The sequence below is a fragment of the Centroberyx gerrardi genome, chromosome 22, assembly GCF_048128805.1.
Source record: "Centroberyx gerrardi isolate f3 chromosome 22, fCenGer3.hap1.cur.20231027, whole genome shotgun sequence".
NCBI classification, from domain to species: Eukaryota; Metazoa; Chordata; class Actinopteri; order Beryciformes; family Berycidae; genus Centroberyx; species Centroberyx gerrardi.
In genome coordinates this window covers 10,599,497-10,626,302 of record NC_136018.1, presented here as the reverse complement: position 1 = coordinate 10,626,302, position 26,806 = coordinate 10,599,497, and the positions used below count along the sequence as shown (strand labels likewise).

The 26,806-nt window shown below is 40.4% G+C and overlaps 2 protein-coding genes across 5 annotated transcripts; one reads left to right on the top strand and one right to left on the bottom strand.

Moving 5' to 3' along the window:
• Nucleotides 1-2,003: 2,003 nt before the first annotated feature.
• sec22c (SEC22 homolog C, vesicle trafficking protein) lies at nucleotides 2,004-7,921 on the bottom strand. The gene is made up of 7 exons (XM_071913765.2): nucleotides 7,688-7,921; nucleotides 7,215-7,426; nucleotides 6,771-6,934; nucleotides 6,357-6,536; nucleotides 6,073-6,191; nucleotides 5,470-5,535; nucleotides 2,004-5,315 (listed from the first exon to the last, which is right to left on the bottom strand). The coding sequence occupies exons 2-7, from the start codon at nucleotides 7,394-7,396 to the stop codon at nucleotides 5,115-5,117; spliced, it is 912 nt and encodes a 303-aa protein (XP_071769866.1). The 5' UTR covers nucleotides 7,397-7,426; nucleotides 7,688-7,921; the 3' UTR covers nucleotides 2,004-5,114.
• An 85-nt stretch (nucleotides 7,922-8,006) lies between these two features.
• Nucleotides 8,007-25,390, top strand: nktr (natural killer cell triggering receptor). Of its 4 annotated transcripts, none has more exons than XM_071913753.2 (17): nucleotides 8,007-8,119; nucleotides 10,627-10,705; nucleotides 11,540-11,614; nucleotides 13,088-13,195; nucleotides 13,843-13,887; nucleotides 15,066-15,153; nucleotides 16,147-16,176; nucleotides 16,388-16,533; nucleotides 17,843-18,065; nucleotides 18,346-18,513; nucleotides 18,656-18,743; nucleotides 19,236-19,384; nucleotides 19,497-22,277; nucleotides 22,513-22,596; nucleotides 22,961-23,020; nucleotides 23,694-23,801; nucleotides 24,406-25,390. In XM_071913753.2, exons 2-17 carry the CDS (start codon nucleotides 10,648-10,650, stop codon nucleotides 24,473-24,475), a joined length of 4,281 nt encoding a protein of 1,426 aa, XP_071769854.2. In that variant the 5' UTR covers nucleotides 8,007-8,119; nucleotides 10,627-10,647; the 3' UTR covers nucleotides 24,476-25,390. The 4 variants fall into 4 exon arrangements, with proteins under 4 accessions (XP_071769854.2, XP_071769852.2, XP_078147408.1 ...); XM_071913751.2 differs by having other exon boundaries at nucleotides 19,473-22,277; XM_071913754.2 differs by lacking the exons at nucleotides 8,007-8,119; nucleotides 10,627-10,705; nucleotides 11,540-11,614 and adding an exon at nucleotides 14,213-14,236 and having other exon boundaries at nucleotides 13,136-13,195; nucleotides 19,473-22,277.
• The last annotated feature ends 1,416 nt before the right edge of the window (nucleotides 25,391-26,806 follow it).

Sequence of the window (26,806 nt, the reverse complement as noted above, 5' to 3'; positions counted from 1 at the left end):
ATATTCCAATTTATTCAGTGCGCCGTGGTATTTGCTGTTAAATGAATGAATTGCTACGCAATAAATTTCCATTACTGGGACTTACTGTCTGCACACTCACACTGCTTTAATTAGAGATATTGAATAACGATATCTGTCTAAACCCACAATATAGCTGGTCTTTCTGAAACACTTTTGAATGAGGCTGATATGTGCATGTTGTTGGAAACTATACTGAGTGATATTGGTGTAGGTCAAAGGTCACAGAAGGCCAAAGCAGATCTCAGTATGACACCTGATCGTTTGATGTAAGGAGGATTAAAACTGGATTACTTATTTAATGACTTGGAACCTCTAGGACTGAACTCTAAATGAAGGACAGGATTTGATGATACAACTTGGACACCTGCAGAATAAGGATTTAATGAAAACCCTGGAGTGAAAAACACATGTATGGTGTGGTAAACTGCACTCATCACACTGCACCACATCAGCTCTTTACCATATCAGCAGCAGCAGACAGTACAGGCAATGTAAATTCAGGCAGAGTGATAAGCTGCTTTCCTCATCCTAACTTTTATCAAAGCCCAAGTCAATCATTTCAGATAAAAAGTCCTTTTCCTGAAAGAAAGCCAAATCAAAACACTCTTACCCTTTTCATATACCCTTTTGAAATATTAGTCATTTGAAAAACCCTTCATGCTTAGTTAGGTGGAGTCTCGGCAGGTTGTAAACAAAACTCGCACTCAATCTCCCAAGGATTCAATCTTACTGACCTGCCTGTCTGCTCTACAGTGTAAACAGTTTATCTGGCAAAGAAAGAGCATTTCTTCTGATCCCACAGAACAACCTACAGTCCTAACTGTAAAAAACAAGCCTGCTGTAAGACCATTATTCCTCTACAATGCTACTTGTCTTGTCTGTTGAACACAGGCTGTAGAGACATGAAATACACTCACACACTGAATAGATGTAGTTATTACGAGACTGTCACCTCGTCAAATCAGATCTCAGACATTTGTCTGGACCACTTGGCTATGAGTGAACCTATACGCCTCAATTCAGGATTTTTTTATCAATTCATATGAATAATGAGATCAGGTTAAGGCAAAAAATTTGACCCTGCTTTATGCAAACTCACCGTTCAAGCTGTTTATACGTCACTGAGTGGCCTATTCAAATCAGGGTCAACAGTACTTGAGGAAAAAACAAAAGTATTTGCCAGTTAATAAAATGTGTCACATAACAAAAAGAACTTTCTATGCTGTGTATTTTATCCCCCCCCCCTCACACCCCATCTTTAGTATCCTGTCCAGTCAGGCTTGATTCAGTCTCAGAAGTTGAGAATCACAGCCACATTAATCAACTTCAATGCCTGCAATGTTGTTCAACACATAACAGAGCTCTTATTATGGTTTTTCATTCATCTGTAAGATTTGTTTGGCCTATAGACTAATGTAAGTTTACTCTGCAGTTGGGCTATATTAAAGTTTAAACTGATAAATGTTATAAACAATAATGTTAAATGATAGCCAGCACAATAACAAAATCTGTGGACAACCACATCAATTCGTATGAACCCCCAGATGACAGTAAGTGGTGTGGTAAGGGCTCCATCTGCTGGCAGAATGCAAAAATACAGTATTGAATTTACATTTGGTGTTATGGTTGTGATGTAAAAGTAACAGCAATGTGTTTTTTTAGTAGCAGTGGTGGTTGGAAGTCTTTTTTTGCCATTTCTTTCATGTCGATCCGTTTTGGTTCTAGTGCAGGTTCCAGCATTAAAACTATTCTTATTTGATTACTTTGTTTATAATGAGAGTTTATAAACACGGGACCTAAACTTGTGGATGCTTTCTGAGGGGAACTGGGCCAAATTGAGATTTTTAGCTAATTTAATATTCTCTATTTCTGTAGTGTCCCATCACTGCTGAATGAATGTAGAGGAGACACTGATTTAGTGCACACACAAATCAAAGACCAGCAAATGAAAAAAAGACACTATTTATTAATGAAATGTCAGTCACCACTGCAGAAAAAAACAAAAAGCCCTGTAATCATCAGTGTATTTGGCAGTTACAATGAATGACATTGTTACATTATTTGCCGTTATTATGAACGGGCTACAGCCAAGAAACCCACTGTATCAACCTTATGTGACAGAATTCAATTACAAACAAATGAGATCCTTCCTGTGCCCGGGCTTTGTATTCAACAAGGGAATGAAACTGGCCTAAGAAACCGACACAACAGGGAAACCTACTTCAGATTGCCCTTCTGAACCTGAATGACTTGCAGAATGCTTTAACTGTATTTAATTCAGACTTATGTTAATAAGTGAAAAATAATGAGATGGTAGCCACAACACGTCCCAATTATACAGTGCAGTTCCACTGTACAGTACATACAATGTATTCATAATCAACACACAATCATCCTTCATTTCCATTTAAGTACTGCAGTCTGCAAGTACAATTTAAGACTAACTAATATCCCCTCCACATTATTTGGTTCTAGATCTTTAGAACATCTATGGCAACAATTTATTACAATTCATTTGGTCAACAACAATAATTATGCACTTCATGTAGTCTACAGTGGCAATGGTGAGTTTGTCAAACCACTTTGTATCAAAAATATTACAGCATCACCAAAGTCCTAATAGACAAAAGATCATGCAGCATAACAAATTATACAAAGAACCCCTTCAACAGAAAACTCATTTAGACTTGTTTTCCTCAGTCCTATGGTGGAATGTGGCATATAAGATTAGCTGACTAATGCCACGCATTATAAGAAAGAAAATCAGCTGAGCCAGTCTTATGTTCCACATTGTGCCAAACTACTGGGTAGCAAAATCTAACTGAGGCCAAATTGAGATTTGAACAATAAGGGTTCACTTATATCATCTGCAGGCACAGGACTTTTTTTGATGATTCATTTGTTGCATAAATTACAGAAATGTAGTATTCTTTTGTAATTAGTTGCTATATCACATCATCTTTTGTCTATAAGCACTAACATGATGAGGAGTTGACAAACGTTGTATTTCCACTGTACTTCTCTACTGAAAACATTTGACTGAAAGAGAAAGCACAATAACCCTCACCCTCTGTAAACTACAAGCTAAAAACTGCATTTCTAAGCTATTGGTACGGTATAGTGAAGGACATGTCTAATACTGGGCTGCGTTTGGATTGTCTGAAATGTAACCGCTTTCCTTCCCTTAAAAATTTCCCTCAACTTCCTTGACAGAATTAGGGAATAGTTACATGGAAAGGACGGACTTTACACAATTCCACTGCAGCCACAATGCTATTTCTTTGACATTAAACTCCACTGTTAACTAAGTTATTTCCCACACTTACTGGACATCAAGTGCATCATTTGGACTACATGTTAAGAACTGAATATTTAAGCAGCTAACTATACAAAATATTAAACTGAACAACAAAAAAAATAAATTAAAGATATATACCTAGCCTATTTATTAGCAGCACTATTATGTTGACATAAGATGTTCTATATTTAATCATGAGAATCCGAGAACTATAGCTAGGGAGCACTATAATAAACCAAAAACAAGAGTGAATGAAAAATCAGCCACCTAAACCTTTTGCAGTATCAATCAATTCTAACAAGGATATAAAAATCACTTCAGCCGAACCTGATATGTAACACGTTTGCAAACAATTGCCGTATCCAAAACAAAAAGAAATCTAGACCTAACAGTAGTGCAGAGTCATCATAATTTGTTCAACAAATGTCAGTATCATCCAACACATCAAAGTCAGTGCTTCCATTCTTATAGCCATAGTAGAAGGCTGAGTATCAGTAGAAACGGTTGGAATAGACTAATTCAAATACCTAGGTTTGTTTTAATTGTACAAAAAAAGCTTAGAATTGGAGTTGCTCTGATTCTACTATTTTCTCATTGAACATAGTGTTGAAAATAGTATACATTTAAAAGGTGATATCAAACATTCTGCCTTACGCGACCATAAGATCAATCACTTTCCTGTCTGTATAGAATGTAATATCTACGAGGTCATGAAACAACAGAGCCCTTAGATTTCAGCGTTTGCAATAAGTAGTCGAGCACTTGCCGGTATATCTGTATATAAGACAAAACAAGTAAACAAACTAAAGATATCGACTATATTTGCATTGTCACACAGTAAGGCATGAAACACCTCATAGATTTACATTTACATCTTTGCATCAGGTTTTTATCTTCTAGCCTAATTAGAAAGGAATTTAACAAAAGCAGCATAACAATCGCTGCATTGTCAACTTTGCTTGACTGCTTCATTTGATCATAAATCAAAATGCTTTGAACCAAGTTGAATAAATAGGATATGTATCACGCTATTTCAAGAAGAGTTTAACTGCCTAATTATTTGCTAATCAGGAATGTATACCTACTTTAAAAGGTATAATTAAATATGTCAGTTTACAATCGTGATACCTCACCTAACGATGTAAACTCTCGTCTTAACCCTTGATTACTTTATGCAAAGATAATCAATAGCCTGTGGTAGCAAAAATAATACTGGGCTAAATGAGAAGAGAAATGCATCCTAATTATAAAATCTTAAGCATAGCCAACTTGAAGACTTAAGCTAGGACAACATTGTTTTCCTGTATGAAAACTTTGGTGAGCATCCTTCAACTGCTTAAAAAACGTTTTGGCCTTTTTCGCCTATTTTTTCCAGACCCTACTGAAATCAATAAAGAATGAAATACCCTGACTGGCCAACATTGTTTTTCCTAAAATAAACATTCCCTTCATCACATCCTAAGCCTCTCAATCAATACCCGATAATTTTTGAGTCGTCAGTCAACCAGAACTGCATTTCGCCCTATGCTCTTTACAGTATTGGAAACAATGTACACAAAGTGCAACTACTTAACGTATGCAAGAAAATATTAACACCGTAATCGTTTAGGTCATTCATGACACAAAATTCATGAATATGTTTTCTCTTAAAAAAAATCCACCGGGCATCTTCATCAAGGTTCTCATGTGAGCCAAGTCGATTGCTTCCCTGTCGTTCTTACCTGCACCGAAAACTGGAGAGACAAGTGGACAAAGAGCTGGGAGTGGTGCAACACACTAAACTGTCCTCCATTCCTCAGACCCCACAGTCATCGGTTCTGTCTTGGAGCTTCCGAGAGAGGATGAGGAGGGTGGAGAGGGAGGCGACAGACATGTGGAAGATCAGCTGCCACATGTTCCTCATGCCAAACAGATAGAAGTTGCATAGGACAATCACACTCAACAGAGTGAAGGACTTCGGTTTCTTCAAAGATGAATGGAACAGGTACAGGTGGCACTGTTGGCATAGAGGTCAATCGAATGGATGGTGATCAGGAAGGGTTGGTTTAGTTAATTCAACTTGCAAGAAAAAATGTGTGGCCAAAATGGACAGAAGAATTACAAAAACAGTTGCGTGTTTGACATGTGAACAACATTTACATGTGCTGTACCTGAAACACACAGCAAACAAAGGCCAGAAGAAATGCCGCAACATTCCATATTCCTTCATAGTCATCCTGTGTAAAAAGAAGGAATTAAAAAAGAAAAAACAAATTAGTGATTCTTCATTCAGGTTAAAGCCCACTTTTTTAAAAAATGTACAAAATTTCGGATCATGAAAAATGCACTCAGGGAAAGCCTTTTAGACAAATAAATTCTATGTTTGGCTGAAAGCATTCCAAGAGTAACAATATTTGCAGTTATATAAACAGATCCCTCATCACTATCATTTTCTGTATGTACACAACCACTGTTTGCACTGCAAAATGCTTAAAGCACTGTAGCCAGTTCCGCCAGCTTTACAAATCATTGTTAGCTTATGCATGACTACTTCCAAACAAAATTCTTCATTCCCAACCACAAAAGTACTTTGTTAGATGTAAATCAACATTCCTATGACCATAGCAAACCTGTTCCAATGATTACAGCACAGCATAAATATACGCTGGAGTCATGAGCCATCAGCATGCTGGATTTCTTTTTAGATTTACCAACTAATGCTGAAAATGATCTATTTAAATGAATTGTGATAAGGGCCTGGCACTGGCTCATACCTGGAATGTGTACTCTATGAGGTGGACGCCCCGGATGAGGTTCAAAGACGCACACATGATGTTAAGGACCAGGGAGAGGATGCCTGGCGCTGTCACTGGTTCCAGTCTCAAATTTTGACCTACGAAACAAAAACATGATCATATAAAATTGTCTAAAATGGTGAAACAATGACAAATTACATGATAACCGTTTCCCAATTCTAGGTCACCTGAGCATGAAACCATCAACCAACATATACAATGTATTGTGCTGTCAAAAGCTGTTAGTCTATGCTAAGTCTTACCAGATCCAGGAACTTGCTCCATATGCCCATTTGCTGTCCCGTTGGTTAGCTCCATCTCCTCCAAGGTAAGAACCTGTGGGGGGTGGATCTTCAGATCCTCCTGAACTTCTGCCAATGTGACCTCCAGGGCCGGACCACCACTCTGGTTGTACTGCTGCTTCAGCTTCTGAATGGTGCTGTCTGTCATTTGGCAGCAGGCATAAGATAAGATAAAAACAGATATACACTAATATATATACATATATATACACAGATAAATCCACTCATTTAGGGAAGGGTCAGCACAAGATAGGAGCTTTGTGTGTCTTTCAACGCATCCTGTTTTTATTTCTAAAAAAAATCCTATGCTCTGCCAAAATGTCAACAGCAAACCTAGTTGGTATCAACACTAACACCATTTCTCTCCTTACTCACCAAATTCCAAAAATGGATACGGCCTGGCTGCCAAGGCAACCACAGTGCTATTGAAGCATGCTGTGAACTCCCAGCGCAGATCTTCCAGGAAGCAGAAGGCCTTAGCAACAGGGAGGCTGCAGTGGCACACGGTCATGTAGGATACACCCTCAGAAGAGACGAAGCTGAACAGGTGAGAGGAGAGAAGGTGTTTAGTAAACAAACAGCCTGGCACAGCTTGACCAGGATGCCCCTCATATCAAATGGACAGTGTTCTGTCCAGCCTCTGCACCACAAAATCTGTCACCACACACACTGAGCCACATACGACTGATTTAACGTGATCTAAAATAAGCCATTGATCTAATGCCTCAGTATCATGGGAACAAATTAATTTGGGATCCTTATACAGTTTCAGAGGGCATATGAAACTGTCCACTGCTGCCTTGTTTCCTGAATCCTTACTATATGTTGAGGTCCTGGCCCTTGACAGTGCCTCTGTCAGGGAACAGGCCCAGTGCCTTGCTGATGGTCCTGAGCTGCTGTTTCCTCTCCTGGAGCTCTCGGTTGTGTTCAAAGTCTGTGGAGGCTGACAGGGGGAGTCCATCCCTGACCCGAACCACGAAGGCAAACAGGATCAGAGACATGATCCACAGGCTCCATGGAGAACACACTGTCTGCACGGGGTAAGAGGAAAGATTAGGACCATCAGTATATATTAGGATACCACCCAATATGATCAACCACATAGATATGTAACGTTATTGTGGCAGTTATTGTATTGTGCAAGTTTTTCTCAAAGTAGAGGGGAGGAGTCAGTGGCACTTGTAAATCAGTACTCACTGGAGTGAAGCTTGTAGTCTTGGTTTAATAATATTATTGTAGTGTAATTATATATACTTGTAGTGTAGTAGCCCCACTACTTGTTTACCCCTTACCTTATTATATTTTGATTCATGCTGCAACTGGTTAAGAGTAGCTAGGTTAGCTGACTAGCTACAACATCATGTGAATGAAACACAGACCAAGTACAGCTAGCTAGCACCAACTTCAGCTGTGCAATACGAATGTAATTACATCTTTTCTAATGTTAGCGATATACAGAAAGTAGAGTAGCCTACTATAACATGTACGTAGTAAGTCAGTCCGATTAGCCGACAGGCTATCTCCCAATCTTCTTCCTGATAGTGCAAACCACAACAAATGTCGCACGGAAAGTCGAGGGGGACAAAATACTCGTAGCTTGCAGCTTCCCATACTAGAGCCGTTCTTGCAGCGCACCAACCTTTTTCACAACCGCTTGAACTTAGCACTAGCTGTTTATCGACCGTCAGTGACTAGCTAGCTACCGGGCTAGCTACTGTATATAGGTTAGTAATAATAAATTACATCATCTATAACTTTGCATGAGCAACACTTTGTTTTCCATTGTTAATTATGGATTGTCATTATTGCGGTTGAGAGACACCTCTAATCTAGCTAACGTTAGCTAGCTACTAGCTCTACCATGTTAGAAGCGCTAAAATTCGCAGTTATCTAGCTATCTAGCCCATACAGATATGCTATTTGTTTTTTGTGAGCCTTGTTTGCAGTACTTTGGTTTGAGACACAACTGAGCCAGCAAGTCACACTGGTGTCGTGCTCACAGTAATCTAGGTCGTGCATCTCGGCATACTCGGGCTAATGAAATGTCGAGTTTGTGATGGACAGCAGTTCCTGGTCTGGTGTCAGGACAGTTGTGATGCATTGTATTTAGCATGCTAGCTAACTTTAGCCTTGCGTTTGCATGCTTTCTCAGGCTTGTTAACTGTTGTGGTCATTGAGGAAAGTATGGTCTGCATTACTTGGTGATATATATAACACATCACTTCTGTTTGATCTAAACTACTTTATATGACTTCTTGCTTTAGCTCTGGGTTCTCCTAAAGTTGAAGGTGATTATTGTTGTCTATAATTAGCAAGGAACCTTTTACAAGCTGACAATGCCTTGCCCAAAGCATCCCACATATTCAAGCTTTGTAATATGATATGAGTTAGGCTATTAATACAATGCACTGCTGATTTTGGGTTAAGGTGTGCTAGCTGACATGATGGGGCCAATAATGTATAGATTCACTATAATAACATCCCATTTTCATTGATAAGGTTTACAGTACTGCCTCTGTCACTGTCCATTTGCTTAAAATTAATTTAGACTACATAAAAAAACAAGAATTTAATTTGAAGCTGGTTTAATACATTAACTTTCCAACAGATTAAGTGTATTGTTTCAAATTTTAATCACATTCCAGATCACAACAATTTTACCTGTGCTGCCCTGCCAGCTACTTTCCTTCAGCAATGACTAGTGGTATTGTTCTTGTCCATCGCTCTATAAGCCCTGTTTGGTACTAAAAGAGAGTCAAGGAGGGTATCTGTATCACTCCAACAATGAGGCCTGTACTGTAGCAGGTGTACATTGAGACTTGTTGCTTCATGTAGGCCAAATGGGCATAGTGTTTGCAGAATTACTTCATTGTACCCGTCTGACACTTGTACCCTTCTGAGCCTGTTTTTCTGTGTCACATTAGTATTATAGTTATGTGTTTGACAACTATTTGCATCAAGTGACAGTCTGGTCCGTTGTGGTGTGAAGCTATCAGTGGGTTGTAATCCTCCCACCCCATGCGAGAGTCTTAACTGTTACATGTAAACATAGAGCCACATTTGTTGAACAATATGTATCCTTCTGCATAAGATGAAACTTGATGATCCCCGTGGTGAAATTGGGGCATTGCAGCAGTAAATAGTAATAGGTTACAGCAATCAAATAGCCGATACAGGAGAATATAGCAAATGAGGGTGATATGCAACCAACCATTTCAACACAACAACATGTTAAGTAGAATGCATGAATAGAAAGCATGACAAAAGTATGCATTACATGTGGATGTGCAAAATAACATCAGTAAGAAAAAATAATGCAGAATATGTACGAATATGGCATGAAAATATACTATTAATGTCAAATATATGCAGTATCAAATACTGTAAGTGGAAAAAAATCAAAATATAAATATATGCAATGTATCGTAATGAGAAGGATATGAGAATGAAGAGAACAAATATGTGAATTTACAGCATATATACAGGTTATGCAAAGATGTTATGCCAATGCACATTTACAGGTTTACAGAAAGGCCATACATATGCACAGAAAGTGTGTACATGTAAAAGAATATAAAAGAATATCCACCTTACCACTTTATTCAAATTACCTATGGGGTAGGTGACATATGTACAGAATGTGCCGATTTGCGGATGTGCATTACCAGCTTAACCTTATCAAAAACTCCTAATGGAGGTAGCATGTGTACAGAAGACGTGACAATGTGCAAGACGTATCATATGGTGCAGTTTCTTAGTTAATGAGAACTTTGACACCGCCGTGGTTTAAGTCTCTGCAACGTCTGTCCATTCCTAGATTCATCATGCCGTTAACCAAGCCCAGTAGTGGCGGTATGTGACATTTCAGTGCCTAAGCTCTGACATAGTGATAACCAGGAGGAATGAGTGGAACGAGAGGGGGGAAAAACAGGCAGCAAGCAGGCTGTGCTATGCTGTGCCTGGATTTGCATAACTAGTCCATTTCCCCATAGACTTCACACGCTCGCTCTCCTCCCTCGTTCTCTCTCCTCCCCCCTCTTTCTCTCCTCCCTCTCTGTTAGTCTCTCTACGGTGTCTTCCAACACACACTTCCTTATATACTCTTCCCCTGTACTAGGCTTACATTGAAAAGAAAAAAGGGAAATTGGACTGGGTGCATACTGCTGCTTTAAGAGAAGACAGCCTTATTATTCTTACCACTCAGTTTTTTTGTACTCTTTGTACATTTCAGGTCACCCAGACTTTGATCACAATGGGGGTGAAAGACCGCCCTCAGTGTTACTTTGATGTGGAGCTCAACCGGGAACCAGGTAAGAGAATTTAAAATCAGAGGAGAGGTGTAAGGATTATTCAGTCATGCATACAGTCTTGCCTTAAAGTCTAATTTCAGAGTCGATTCCTTAGAACCAACATCTTCAGTAAAGATGGTTAAACACTGGGTATGTAGTTTGTTATTGTAGCCTTGGAGCATGTGAATGATTTTCATTGGGGTGTACATTAATTAAAGTGGTACACCCAGTTGCACATGGGCTAGATTGCCTGATTTGATTGTGTTGAAATGTGTCTTATTTGTATTATTTGTCTTATTTGCAAGTCTAACCAAAAGAGGCCACTGGCATTATGTATTTTGCTAGCAGAAACTACAGTATGTACAGCTGATTTCTCTCTTGAATGTAAGAATGACCAGGGCTAGTTTTTCTGCCTCTGGCTGAAAAATACAATTAGCTTATGTTTGGGTAAGGAGGGATAAAATGACACCACACCCCCCACCCGCCCACCACCGCCAACACCAGCACCAACACCAACACCCCCCCCCCTCACCACTCCCGTCTCTCTCTCATGATTTGCCACTGGCCATGGAAAAGTTGCTATAATGTCTGGGTTTCACCACAGGATTCTTCTAATTAGATGTTACAAAACAAACAGTAGTGTAATAACATCAGCATTGCTGGTATAAACTGCTGTTTTACTGTTAATTGTGTCCTTGGCCTATTTATTTATTTTTCTTATAATGATCACCAAGTTGATATTGAACATGCCTTTCAATGTCTGCAAACATTTCCATTTCTCTCTGCTGGCTGGAATGATTCTTCTTTGAGTAACTTTTATTTTATATTTTGTGTGTGTGTTTGTTTGTTTTGCAGTTGGGCGCATAGTCTTTCAACTTTTTTCAGATATTTGTCCCAAGACAAGCAAAAACTTTCTTTGTTTGTGCACTGGTGAGTAATGTTCAGTCCTGTACACGTTTTACTGAAATGTTATTGTGCTTTTCCAACATGTAGTGCATCGTGATGTCAACAAATAATTTAGTTTCACAAAGCCAAAGGACACATCAAAACCTGTGTCAGTGGATAAGATGAAACGAGCCAGCTTTTAAGGATTTTGAATGCTGCTAGGTCTGTGTGTGTACCTTAGAAGTACAACTGACAACTCAAAACTGAGCGTGCCAATATTCCATTCCATTTCCGCTATTTCGAAACAGTCGTGCTGAAAATGTGTTCTTGATTTCTCCAATAAAAGAAGAGAAGTTGGGGGCGTCCTGGTGGCTCAGGTGGACAAGGCGCATAATTCCACAATTCCAACAATTCCATAATACGAAAAAATTCTGTAAAAATAATCTTAAAAAAAAAAAAACGTGACGTGAAAATAATAGCCACAGCACCACCATCCACATCCCTATCAGTAATAGGCATGTCTTTTGTAATATATGTAAAAGCGTTCACATCACATCTTCTCACTTAATGAGGAAAGGAGCCTAAGTCTGTAGGTATGGCTGCAGTGTAAATCGTCTGGTGACAGATGGAGTCACTGGGTGGACTGAGGGCCCTGGTCCGTCTCCCTAGATAGCTCATTCCACTGACCAGAACAGAGTGTACTGTAGTGGTGATGGTCTGCCTAGAGATGGTCATAAATCTGTGAGCAGACGGCAGATCAATCCTCCCTCTCATTTTTCACCCCACCTGGCCAATGGGAATGCGATGCTGGCAAGGGCAGACATGGGAGACGGCTGGTTAGCCTGTCTCTTTTTTGAACACACACACACACACACACACACACACACACACACACACAACACAATGACACACACCGTTCAACTGTGCAGTTTGCTCTGGCTCCTGGCTCTCTGAAAGCTTTCTGGAGCTGCTCAGCTTAGCCCATAGGAAACCAAACCCTTGTAACGCTGCAGGAGCCAGTGAAGTAAAATGCTGGCAGATTAGCAACCTAAGATGCCCAGTTGCACAGCCAGCCCTCTGTCCTCAAAAAGCAACCCAACACACATCTCATAAAAACTCCACCTTCTCTCCTTTTACCAGAGGGGAAGGGAAATACTAGGGGGTAATAGTTTTGGTCCAATATCCTGTCCCCGGTTACTGGAGGGGAAGACCTCTTCGGTTTTAATGAATGTCAGTCCTGCACTGGAGAATTAACGATGAGATGCCTGAACAAAGTCATCTAGTTCATCGAAACCCCTTCCACCCGCTCCCACCCCACCTGTGGTTTCATTGCCATGTTTAGAATAAACCCCATGTGGGAAGTCAACGTGGCAACGTTCAAGAAACACCATTTCTAAACACCTCCCGTCCCTCTTTATCAGGCTTGTGGTATACACAAACGCACATGCTACAGTAGCAGGCCTGTTGTATGTTTCATGTGTTTTGTTTAGGGCTCGGTTAACCCACATCTGTTTGCAGGTGAAAAAGGAACTGGGAAAACCACAGGGAAAAAGCTGTGCTTCAAAGGCTCCACGTTTCACAGAGTTGTAAAGAACTTTATGGTCCAGGGAGGCGACTTCACTGAAGGTTAACCTGCATATTAAAATAATGTCCAACTTATAACCTGTCATTTACTTTTAAAGTGTGTGATTCATAACACATGTATAATAAATTTGACAGAATTGATTTTTTCCCGTACTCAGTTGATTTAGGCCGTGTTCACACTATTCCGCCTTTTTCAAACTGCCAGTGCCGTTTTTACATGGAAGCCAATGGGGAGCAGCTGCTTTGGAAAAACCTGGTTTCTTAGAGCGAAATGCTTTAAGTGAGAGTTTTTAAAGGAGCGCACCTCTTTTCAGGGGTTTCACAGCATGTGACAGTTTATGACGACAATAACGACAACAAGAATTAAAATGGAAAAAGTTGGTAGTAGCTGTTAATCTAATCAATATAGTCAATATAGGAGCCAGCACATTGGCTGTGGTGTGGGAGTTTATGGCAAGCGTCCAAGAAAATGTACCTAAGTACTTTTTCCTGATAATAACAGCCACACAGCTAGTCGTCAGGGAAACAAATTACGCAAGCCGTTTTTTCGTTTTCAGCGCAAAAGGCAGTCACTTTTCTGTAAAAAACAAAACAAAAGCAGAATAGTGTGCACATGCCCTTAGTCTGTCTTTAAATATAATGAGGATGAGTTTTTTTGTTCTGTTGTTTAATGTTTTTAATCTCTGCAGGAAATGGAAGAGGAGGAGAATCTATATATGGTGGCTACTTTGAAGGTAATGGGAAGCTCAAGTTATCTGATAAGCTGTATAGATTGTTGAAGTCTCATTTATATATATATACATCTAAATATCTGTGAACCTGCAACTTAGCTACTTTTGCATGAGCGTAGAGATGCATGTGCCTATTGTGGTAAGCATGGTTTTCCTGCGAATTTACCTATGTATGACTCCCTTGACCTTCACTTTCCATTGTCTAGTTCTGCCTTTAATTTAGTCAAAGTAGTGGGCTTTTTCAAATCAGCATGGAGGGTAGGCATTCTCTTTATTGAAAGCTCCAATCTTCCTGCCTAAAATTTTCAACATATTCTTTTATTTATAGAGTGGTCTTTTGCAAAATGAGAAGGTAAGAGATGTACACGGCTCAGTAACACCATGTCAACATTGTTCCCCACCTTCCTCAATCAGTACAAAGGCTCCAAATGTTTGCAAGGGTGCTGATGGATATCGGTATTGAAGGGATCTTTTAGGATTTTCCATTCATACAGCTACCCTATTAGTTAGACCCCCACCCAAAGCCTTGGGCTGCTCATATTACTGCAAATGTTACCTATATGGTATATATATAGCATAGCTATTCTCACATTGACTGGTATGACATGTAGCCAAATACAGAGTAGTGCTTTCTCTGCTCAATACGAAGACTCCATTATGGGTCATTGTGGAAATAAGAAAATAAGATAGCTTGCTCGCTAGCTAGTTTGATAAAATGTGTGTGATATGGTTTCCTTGGAAAAGTTTATTGCATATAATTATTTATTTTTTAATTGGGACAAAGTCAATACAGGTCTGTAATTTCGGCATTAGGACACATCTTCATTGCCTGTCCATATTTGAATGCTTTTCATATAAGCAAATAGCTTCATAAAGATAAGTTTGTCTGTTATGTTGAGTGCGACACTGAAATGTAATCAATGGCTACTCAGATGCAAATGGTTTGTTTTCTGTCTCATTGGAACAATTTAAAAGTCGAGTAGAAGTCAGTTTTATCCCAAAGATCATTGTAGGTTTAGAAAATGGTTAGCTTGATAGTTGGGCAGGTGGGTGAGGCAAATGTAAGGTTTGATGGATTAAAATACTTATTCTTTTCCCAATCCACCCCTGAACATGTCCTTTATCACTAATCAGGAGACACAGTCTGAGACTTCTCCCCCCTCTTTCTCTGCTCCCAACAGATGAGAACTTCATTCTCAAACACGACAGAGCATTCCTGTTGTCGATGGCCAACCGTGGGAAGGACACCAACGGTTCACAGTTTTTCATGTGAGTATGCATGAGAACATTTAGCAAACCAAATCATGCTGCACTGCTTCCACCTGTACGATTGTACTGCACAGGTCATGAGCATTATTGATTTACTTTTGTGCATGAGAGTCAGTCCTTTATAACATTTTATTTTAGGTCTTGCTTTTTGTCCCTTTTCTCTCTGTTTTGATTCATTAGAGTAGAATTTGTCATTCAGTGTGAGCGTCAACAACCCCCTCTCTGTGTGCAGTTAGAATTCAAAGTGCAGAGAAACATGGATTCATTCTTTTTTACCTACAAATGTGTTACATTTTTTCTCTTGCCGTTTTTGTGTAAAATTTGCAGAAACTCTAGCATCCTGCTCTTCCAAGGTAATGTGTCTCCAAGGCTGTGTTTCTCTCTCTCCTGACTGTATTTATCATTCAGTAGTTTGTATTGGCAAATATGTTGCAGAGTAGGTTGACCATTTTGGGTATATGTAAATGATATTCACCAATGGCTAGCACTGACACATATAATTACACTTTGTAGACTCCCTTTATCACTGTAACAGGTTGTCACCACAACTTAGCAGTGTCACCCATGAATAAAAGCTCAGGTCAAACATCTAGGAGAAAATGTTGATAGACCGGCCTTATTTGCATAATCCAAGCATGATTGCGTAATTGCCCAGTGCCCAGTGTTGTCACAGTGTATGATTTACATACAAGGATACACTGTTCACTGAGATATTTAATTATATATCCACCAACACTCAAAATGTCAAGTGTTTTTTTTTTTTATTTGCTATATAATCGTGTATAATTGAACAATGGGTCTTATAAATTCTTTACTTTTTTAGATACATTTCTCACATCTACACATCTATATACCACGGTAGCACCCGCACTTTGTTTAAGTTACTTGTTTATTCTCATTCTCTTCCTCTGTTTTTCTCCTGTTTCATGACCCCACCATTCCCCTTGTTTGACCCACCCTGGCTTGATTGATTTCTGGCTATTCCACAAACAGCACAACTAAGATGGCACCTCATCTAGATGGGTAGGTTTGACCAGGGATGTACATTCAATTAATACATTGGAGGTTACAGAAGACAGGCCAGTTGATGTTCACAGTTAACACTGACCCTTAATTTCAGTCCTGATTTTCCTGATTTTTTTTTTCCCAACTGAGCACTTGAAGATACTGCAATATTATGCAAGTCCCTGTATAGTTGTGATTCCAGGTATCAATCCTCTCCGCCTCTCTGCAGAGTCCACGTCGTCTTTGGCCTAGTCATCTCCGGCTTCGAAGTGATAAAGAAAATTGAGGGTCTGAAGACTGATTCAGCTAGCAGACCCTATGCTGACGTGAGAGTGGTTGACTGCGGGCAACTCATCACCAAGTCTGCTAATGATGGTAGGTGCTCTCATCATTAACTGATCTTCTTTCTCTTAAATCCACGCTGGAGGAATTTTGACCTATACTATTACATAAAAATATCTCCAATCCAAGACTTTATATGTTTGATTAGTTAGTTATTAATGTAGTTCAACCAATGTTGCCTAATTTAAAGGGGAATTGTATGCAGTTAATGAATTCCTAGATGCTATTCCTATGATTTAGGACAGTGAAATCAATAAATATGATCATGAACGACTCTCCCCCAAAACCAAAAACCAGAGAACTAAGACTCATTTATATCAGTTATGATAAAGTTTGGAGCTGTAGCTGACCATGTGCTCTTCTCTTTCTGTGGAGGAGGGCAAGTGAAAAGAGAATTTTCTTATGGGGATCAATGAAGTGTCATGATACTACAAAAATTCAAACATTTGAGGGTTCACAATATCAGTCACCCATCCACTGTCTGTGGAGCTGCTCAAGGTTTCATACCTGATGGAATCACAGGGTTAGTTCTCTGTGAGTCTTAGTTCTCTGGTTTTGGCTGGAGAGAGTTGTTCATGTTGACAAATTCAGGTTAGATTGTAGTCAATTGTATGTATGTTTCCATTGTATGGAATATACATTATATATTATATGTAATTATAACGTGTGAATTCTTAATTTAAGTGTAAAACTGGGTGTTCTCCTTTCAATTTATCCTACATTTTACTTGCTCTCAGGATTGTAAAACCTTTCATACCTAGCAGAAAGGACTCTTGTTGTCCACAACTGAATGGTTGTATAACAATTGTTTTCACTTTCAGAGACTATAAATAAGCTTACGCCTTTTTTTTATTTTCTCCTTTGTTTTTGTCCCCAGTGGGAAAAAAAACTGTGTTGCCTATCAATGTAACTGGGTCATTTTTTGTACTCATGCTGTAAGAGGTTGGCATTTCAATGCCAGCATTTTCCCCCACTGGCATTAGAACGGGGCATGTAACCTGATCTTCTATTTAATGAGGATCAGCGATGTGATCTGTGTGGAGTTGAGTTGGCAGCTGCCCATCTGACTCTGACAGGCCTGCTTTCATTGCCTCTAACATACCAGGAAGAAGCCTGTGTTGTGGCAGCATAATGCCACCCTGAATATGACTCCTGGCACTTGACTTGTGTGTATATTTTTTCAAACATAGACATTTCTCAGATTCATTTTTGTAACTTTTGGTGTAGACAGCAGATGGGCAAAATGCCAAAAATGTCTTCATCTCATGTGACATGTAGCCTTAAAAATGAGCATTCATTCATTTGTGAAATGACATACATGCTGTCATATTCTTTACTTCAGTACTTGAAGGCAAGAGGAAAAGAACTTCCCATTCTGCAGACTCTTCCCTCAATTCCCATGAGTTGTCCTCTCAGTTCTCCTCTTCCATGGAATCTGAAAGTGAATCTGTTGAAAAGCGCAGACATCGCAAGCACAAGAGACATGCTAAGAGTAAACGGTCAAAAAAGAAAAGGAGAGAGTCAAAGAGGGACAAGCACATTGATGTTCTACCTTCCGACCAAAGGTAATTTCATTGTTCTTCATGGCCACACATTTACTGTACATGCTTACATAATTATTCAGATGCACCTCAAATGTACACTGTCACAGTTGCCTCGAGCAGCAACATTTAATCAGTAGCAAACTCAGATTCTCAGAGACCAGGTTTGATCCAGACTGATCAGTATATCCAAGTATAAATAAAAGCATAATCCAAGCATGAACCAGTGTCTGCCTCAATCGGTTGGTTGTTTACATAACAAAATGATGTTTTCCATTGTGTTTTGTTGGTGCTGCTTTCACAGTCCTGTGGCTGGAGAGATGGCGCAGGGAGAGGGTGACATGGAGGGAGAGAAGGAGCAGGGTGGGAAGAGAGAGAAGCCTGTAGTTCGGCCAGAGGAGATCCCACCTGTGCCAGAGAACCGCTTCCTGCTGAGACGGGACATGCCATCTCAGGAAGATAAAACAGAGATGTCAGTTCTGCTGCTCTGCTATTATTATGTGCCGTTATGTGAGAAATTGGATGTACTGCAATCTTTTTTTTTTTTGTTGGTCTACATATTGAGCGTCATTTTTTGAATAGCACCTAATTAAAATGAAACTTAATCTTTTCAGAACTGAGCAAGAAGAATCATCTCTTACAAGTGATCTGAAACCAGCAGTGACAAAGTCTGGACGGAAAATCAAAGGCAGAGGAACAATGGTATGCTCACCTACCTGAACTGTTATCAAAGATTTGTGACTAAAGGTCTATTCATTTGGTGTTTGATTATGTATTGTAGCTAGTCTGCTTTTAACTCTACCACAGTGATTCCAATGGTGAATGGTGAATTATCTGCACAACACAGTTTCTATTCCATTCTTTAACTAGAACTCTGATGTTTTTACAACAAAGCATGCCTTAAAAGTGAATTATGTAAAGCGTCGACCTACGCATCTCTCAGATTTCTCAAGGACCACAGACACAAACTGAAATTTGTCTCTTTTCTCCTCCCTCATCTCTGCCTGTTTACACCGGTATAACCTTCTGCCACTTATCTGCACTGTGAAATTATTTTTAATCCTCACATAATCAAACTTGAGTCACTTCAGGCACAGAAGGTAATCTATAATCACAGCCTCAGTGAGCTATGTGGAGAGTGTTGAAGTATACTGATAATTGCTGCCATCTTAATTTGTTTTCTTTTTTCGGCAGAGATACCACACTCCCACAAGGTCTAAATCCCGCTCTGCATCTGTGGAAGAGCGCGGCAGCAGTGAAACCCCACCGCACTGGAAAGAAGAGATGAAGAGAACCAAAGTTTATCAACCTCCCAGCGTGGAGAGATGGAGCAAAGGCGACAAGTACGACTGTAACTTAATATTTTACATGGTGAATCCCTTTGTATTATCAGAAGTGTTTTTTTGCTTGATGTGTCTTTTGACTTAACAGATTGAATGACCATTCTTCAAGCAGATGGGACGACAGAAGTGACTCTGCATGGTCCCAGTCAGCAGAGCGCTCTTCAGACCACAGCTCGGAGAGGTCCAGCCTGCACCGCCAAATCAAGAAAGAGAAGAAAAAAGCCAAACACAAGAAGAAGGCCAAAAAACGTAAACATGGCAAGAAGAAGAGCTCCAAGAGCAAGCCGCAAGAGCCTTACCTGTCAGAGGGTGAAAGGTCAGTGTCTTCAGGAAGAAGATCCAAGTTAAGAAGATCTCGTTCCCCATCTCGTTCCTCCTCTAGTCAGCGACGCTCAGCCACTAGCAGGAGACCGCGATCCTCGCTGTCCTCCAGAGACTCACGGTCCTACTCTAGGTCCTATACATCAAGTCAATCCAAGTCTCGAGGGAGGTCCAGGTCCAGATCTTACTCAAGATCCAGGAGCCTGTCTAGGTCTAGAAGTCGGTCCCTGTCTAGATCCAGATCTCAGTCCTTTTCCCCGTCCCGGTCTAGATCCAGGTCCAGGACAAGATCCAGGTACAGATCCAGGTCTTTCTCACGGTCCAGAAAGAGGAATCTATCCAGATCCCCGAGAAAGAGAAAAGTGAGCAAGCCAAAGCCAGATGCTTTGGTCCATGCTCCAGAGAAGGGTCCAGAGAGCAAAGTCGCACCTGTCCCCAGAGTCCCTACTGTCCCAGCCCCTGAAAGTGTCCCTGTGATACCACTGAGTGACAGTCCTCCACCCTCGCGCTGGAAGCCTGGTCAAAAGCCCTGGAAGCCCTCCTACATCCATATTCAGGAAATTAAAGCAAAGCCAGCTTCTAGTACTCTTTCTTCCACTGGACAAGTAGTTGATAATGTTACAGAGAATGTGCAGTCCTTGCCCAATTGCCTTCCAGAGGACTCCCAAAGTGGATATATTTGCACTGACAAGACTCACAGACCTGCACGACGCTCACGCAGTGGGTCCTCCAAAAGCAAGTCCTACAGCCGTTCATACAGTCGCTCAAGGAGTAGAAGTTGTTCTAGGTCCAGGTCGAGATCCCCTCAGCAGTATAATAGCAGGTCTTCCTCCTATAGCAGATCAGACTCTGAAAACTCCCAGAAGAAAAGTAGTATCAAACAGAATTCATTAGACAAGGAATGGAAACAGTATTACAGTTCTCTGAAAAGGATAAAGAATTTAGATAAGTACATTTCACTTCCCAATAGTCAAGAGTCACATTCGGAGTCAGAGGACAGGATGGGCAGTGAGCCTAGTCGTAATCTGAATGGCTCTAGGAGAAGTAGCTCTTTGGGGAACATGAAAGAGAAAGACAACTCTCAGGATCAGGTGACAAAGCATTACAGTTCAAAACCAGTGGAGGACTTCAATAGCAGATCTGAATGGGATAGCGATGGTGATAAAGTGAGCCAAAGCAACAGTGCTAACATGTCTAAAAAACAGAAACCAGCAGTCGAAACAAATGAAATTCTCGACAAGAGGTTATCTGCCCTTGCTGGATGGGATTCTGAAAGTGATTCTGAAAAGGTGCCAGCCAGGATATTGGCCTCTGAGAAAGAGGAAGGGGAGGCCAGTTCAGAATCAGAACATGAGACTAGCAGAAAGACATCAGAGGCAGTGATTGCTGTGGCACAAAGGAATTCTGCTGCTTCTGATCAGTCAGAGGAAAGTCCTGAGAAGAGAGAGCCAGAGAGGCACAAGAGTAAAAAGAAGGCCAAACGGAAGCATAAACACAAGAGGAGAGGTGAGACCAAAACTGGTTCCCATCGCACTAAGGACAAGGCAAAGAGATCTAAGAGGAAACATCAGAAGCTGAAAGAGACTTTTCACTGGCAGCCACCTTTGGAGTTTGGAGAGGAGGAAGATGAAGATGAATCCCAAAAAGAGAAACGAATGGAACAGAAACATAGCCCCGGGAGAGTTGTCAAAGAAAGACCTGGCAGATCCCCAGGTGCTGACAGTATGAATGAGAAGGACCAAAATATCACTTCTTCCCGTAAGAATAGTTCAACACAGGCAGAGCCTCACAGACAGGAATATCACCGACAAATGAGCAATCAACAGAGAACAAAAGAATTTATCCATGAAAACTCAAAACAAACCGAACTTCAAGATCAGTCATCTAACAAAAATGGTGTTAACAAAATGAAATTGCCCAGTATCCAAGATCAAGCAGAGTCGTTAGATGATATGGATATATGTACCCCAGAGCATGACACTGAGACTATTGTTGAACCTCCAGTTACTCAGGATTCTTTCAACAACGCCCCTGAATTCACCCTCAAAACTACCTCTATCTCTTCAAAAATGGCAAATAAAGATAGCAACATTTTCCCTCAACAATCTGCTGCCTCTGTTGCCTTTGCGACAACAACTGGTGGGCTGCAAGATGAAGTAGTCGCTGGCAAATCTAGCGCTGCAATTGACCTAAAATGGAAGCCTCTGAAAGGAATGTCAGCTCTACAGAATGTGAATCTGCCACCTGTCACCATGAAGACCGTCAGACTTCAAGAGAGCCAGAGCCTCAAGACCCAGGGAGTCAGAATGGAGATAAAAAGTAAAAGCCGGGTCCGACCGGGATCTCTGTTCGACGAGGTTCGCAAGACTGCACGGCTCAACCAGAGGCCGAGGAACCAGGAGAGCTCCAGTGAGGAAAAGTCCCCCTCTGTGGTAGGGACCAGGGGTGCATCCCGCACCCGGTCCCCCAGGAAGTCTCGCTCTGCGTCCAGTCACCGGTCCCACTCCAGGGGGCGTTCCCACTCTTACAGCAGGTCCAGAAGTAGATCCCGCAGCTCCAGCTACTCATCCAGGTCAGAGAAACAGCATTTTGATTTAATGAAGTGGATGAAGGCAACATAACTGAATCTTGCTAAATGTTGGATAGGTGTGAAGACTGATGGCTTTAACATGGATCAAGTCTGTTGTGAAGTTATAAAGTTGATAGATGTGGAACATTTTAGTCTAGAAGCTAAATCTGTGTCTGTGAAACTGACCCTTGCTTTAGCTTAGTGAAATGCAATTTGTAACAGAACTTTTCCCTTCTAGGAGTCGCAGCAGAAGTCGGAGGAGACGTGGCAGAGGACGGTCACGCTCCCACAGCAGCACATATCGAAGCTACAGGAGTCACAGGTACACCCTGAAACATTGATTTGATAATCTATTGTGATACTTAATTGATCCCAGTGGGGAAAGTATTTTCAGCTGATTGCAGGGTCAGCCACACAAGGCAGCACCCCTGGACCTCTTGGGGATTCAGTGTCTTGCTCAACATTTCAGCGGGGTAGACACTTGACATCAAGGGGGATCGAACCGGGGCCCCTCCTGACGAACCCCTCTCTGTCATGTAGAAAGCATTTTTAACTGTATAAATTACCTTGCAGAGATTCATCTTTTGTGCCACAATTTGTATGATATATTTTTGTTTTTTATTTGATCTCAGAGGATGATCCAGAACTGTCTGTCTGACTAATTGTCATGATTTTGTTGCCATCAGTCGGACGTACAGCAGAAGCCATTCCAGAAGTCGCTCATATGATCGCCGTAGGAGATCCAGGTCTGTGAGCCTCCTTAATTTATTTACTCAAAGAAATACTCAATGAATTATTCATGTAACGGTCACTGAACATCCTTACTCCAATATAAATACAATTCTGAAAATATTCTGATTAAAACAACTGTATTGTAAATACCATAATCTAATTACGTCTTAATCAAAATAACATAATTAGAATATACATTCTGTGAATAAAACGTGGAGTGCTGCAATATTAATTGGGAATATTGAAAGGACATCTATACACCTGCCAGTTAAGCCTGTCAGTTCTCATAAGCTGTGATACTTGCAAAGTTGGGAGCAATATGACTTCAGTTGAAATGATATGATTGATAGTGAGTAACATACATCAAGGAAAAAAGGCTGGTAGCCTTTTGGTGAAGGGATTATTGATGTCTTCAGGCAATAATTGGAGTATTTGAGATTGCATGAAAACAGGAATATTAACCAAACAACCAGGCAGACAGATGGTCAAATTATTATGATAATCAGAGAAAAGACAACAATTAAATCGATGTGTACATGTAAACAAGTCAGTGACTGGTCTATCATCCAACATGGCAGAGCGTTGCTTTCCTTTTTGTAGATGCCTCTACAAGTTTCAAATCAAACACCATCCTGGTAATATCCCAAAGTAATACTGCTGTTGTCATCTGGCTGTATGGTAATGCAGGTCAGACTCCTCTGACAGCTACTCCAGTCGGAGTCGTAGCCGGAGCGTGAGCAGAAGACGAGGGCGCAGAAGAAGTGACAGCTACAGGAGCTCAGACCGCCGATCCCGGTAAGACATACAGTTCCCTGCTGAACCTACCAGACATCAACAAGGTGGCAAGCCTCGGCTCATCCTTTCCCCTTCACTCTTCTTCTTACTGTGTGGCCCAGAGTTAGATTGCGGTTTTACACCAAAAGCTACACATCATTCAGTCTTTTTATACAGAAGAATTTTGTTATATTTCAGTTCATTTCAATTTGACGCCTCTCCACTCGAGAATGGCACCACTTTCCCCCCTTGCTTCTGATTTCTTTGTGTTTTTTGTTATTTTGGTCCATATCTCTCGCCAAGTAATTTGTGGAGTTGTGAATTCAAGCCGTATGAACTGTGACCATACAAAGTTAGTGACTGCTATTGGAGTGGGATAAAAATTATTTTGAGACCATTCCAATTTCTTGATAAGAACTGGCAGCCTTGTAATGGTTCTGCATAGAGCACTGAATACACACTATTACAGTTATTATACCGACAAACCTCATTAAGTATTCAGCTCATTTTCTTGACTATATGTTCACCTTAACTTTTTTGCACTTGATGTAAGACGCCTCAGATGTGAGAATCTTCTTAATGCCCTAAAAGTTAAATATTGTATCGTTATCTTTCTCCTCTGCAGATCCTACCGCTCCTCCAGCCGCAGTTCTTCCCGGCGCAGAAGTCACAGTCGCAGCAGTAGGTACAGTTGAGCCGCACCTCGGGCAGAGTTGTCGGGTTCACTTCTACTGAGAGGGAAAAGAACCACAAAGTCTGGCCACTGTGCACACAATAGCAGTCGCTTTTTATGGTTCGGTCAGCAAGGAACAAGCATCACAGCTAAGCAATTAAAGCTCAAAGAGGAAAGATTGCACCCTATCTTTTATACTGTTGTAACATGTTCTCCCTGCGTGGCGATACCAGCGCACATAGGCTGACGACACACCGCCGGTCATCGAGGAAAAGAAATGTTCCAGAATGTAAAAATAAGATGAAAGCTGGTTAGAACCACTTTATAAGCTCACATGAAGGCAGAAACAATTATCCCCTCTCCTTCAGGATCTGTCCCAGCTGAGAACAACTGGGGTGAACACTGTCAAAATGGCCACTCTAGAAGGCCTAACAACAATTTTCTATGTGGAATTTATACTTCTTATAGAGGGTAAAGGAAATAAGCTGTAAATATTTTTATGTTCTTGTATATTTGTGTATTCCAAACAGTTTTTTTTATTTTATTTCCATTTTTATACACTGAAATAGCTGAATGTACAATAGTTATGAGTGTCTAATCCTCTGCTCTGAGTTCTGATCATCAGTTGATCATCAGCTGGTTAGGCTGTACAGTACTTAATCATCAGTTTTCATTACTATCACCTCAACATGTGGATATGGGATGGGGATATGCCTTAAACTGGGGGCAAGCAAGGCAGGATTGTTTTCTGGAAAAAAGTTTATTGAATGAAAATAACCTTTGTTGGTTTATTAAGCCGCAATTCTCTGTTCTGTTTGTTTTCTTATTGTATCATGAATGTAATAAATGTACTAAGAGGATGTCTAATTTCGATTTTATTCAAACAGTTGCATTGCTTTTTGAATGTTTAAACTGAATAAATACCATCACATCTTAAGCCTGTGATTTTGGTGCTTCCTTACAATGCATAGTAGTACCATAATGTTTTGAGATGTCACTGTCCTCACATGTACTTGGGGAATTTGAACCAGTCCAATGGCGCCATCTACCTTTAAGAACTGCAGGCAGTGTGTGTGTGTGTGTGTGTGTGTGTGTGTGTGTGCTTTATGTGCGCTATTTTATACATCTACAGTAAATTGCAGGGTAATATCCTTGTCCTGGTCGATTTGAGTCAATGTGTTGTATTTATGATGAAGAATGAACACTCTAAACAGCTGGACTGGTTAAACAGTGAATGCATGTGTCTGATTAAAGGAGCCACTATTCATTTTTTTTTGTTGGATATAATACAATTAGAAGAATCAGATTAATGCATGACTCTAATTCCACTCCCAAAGCTGTGCACTTCATCAGAATAAGAAGAGAGAGAGACAACTGCAGTAAATTATTAATCATGCTCAGAACTAATTGAAAATGTGGTTCCCTCCTTGCCAATATTTGCATACACTTAAAAGCTGTGCTGGTATTTGAGTCCTCATTCTCCTAGGAGTTTTTTTTTTTGGAGAGCTGCATGTGCATTCCAAGAAATCAAGAATTGTCCGTCAGATACAGATCCTATTAAATTGCTACTGCCTATCTCATTTTATCTATGCAGGAGGGTACGCACAGGGAATAAATGTATAAGTCTAATATTAATACAGCACATTTTATATGGACTGCTGCTATCCATAAAAATCAGCACATTTGCAAAGAAGTATTGAGTCTCGATTTACAATGTCCCTTTTTTTACTTTTGCACATTTTGTACATAGGGGGTATTTATGCGATATGTTTTCCTAAAGAGTTTATTCTGTGAAGGTGTAATTAAAATAAGAGAAAAATCGAATTTGTACAAATATTCACCCCCCCGTTTCATTTAAGTTTAAACTGCCTTACAGGCAAACATTCGTTCAACATGTTACTCAGCCCTCACCATTAAGTTGTAGAAAACGGTCTCGAGCAATATTTCCTTGACAGAATTTGTTCTGGCTTTCATGTTAACAAGTCTGATAGCAGGTGTTTTCAGGCTGCAGGATGGCTTCAGAATACTAACGCACGGTGTGGAAGGTTCACTCATGAGTTGGAGTCCAGTGCCTGCGGTTTCATGGGGGAAATCATTACTCTGCTGCCACTTTTTGTGAAAATAGAGGGTTCACTTTTCATTGAGTTTCTCCTCTGCAATTTCCCCGTTGTCTGAAACCCTTAACTACCACATGATATGAAATATTGAAACTTTTTTTTTTTTTCAGCAAATAGATGTTTACTTTTTTTGTTTACACCTTCACATAGCCTAAATGTCAATTACATCCTTTCCGATTATAGCAGAGTGGTGCAGATCTAACAAAAAAAATCCCCAAATGTATTCTTTTAATAAT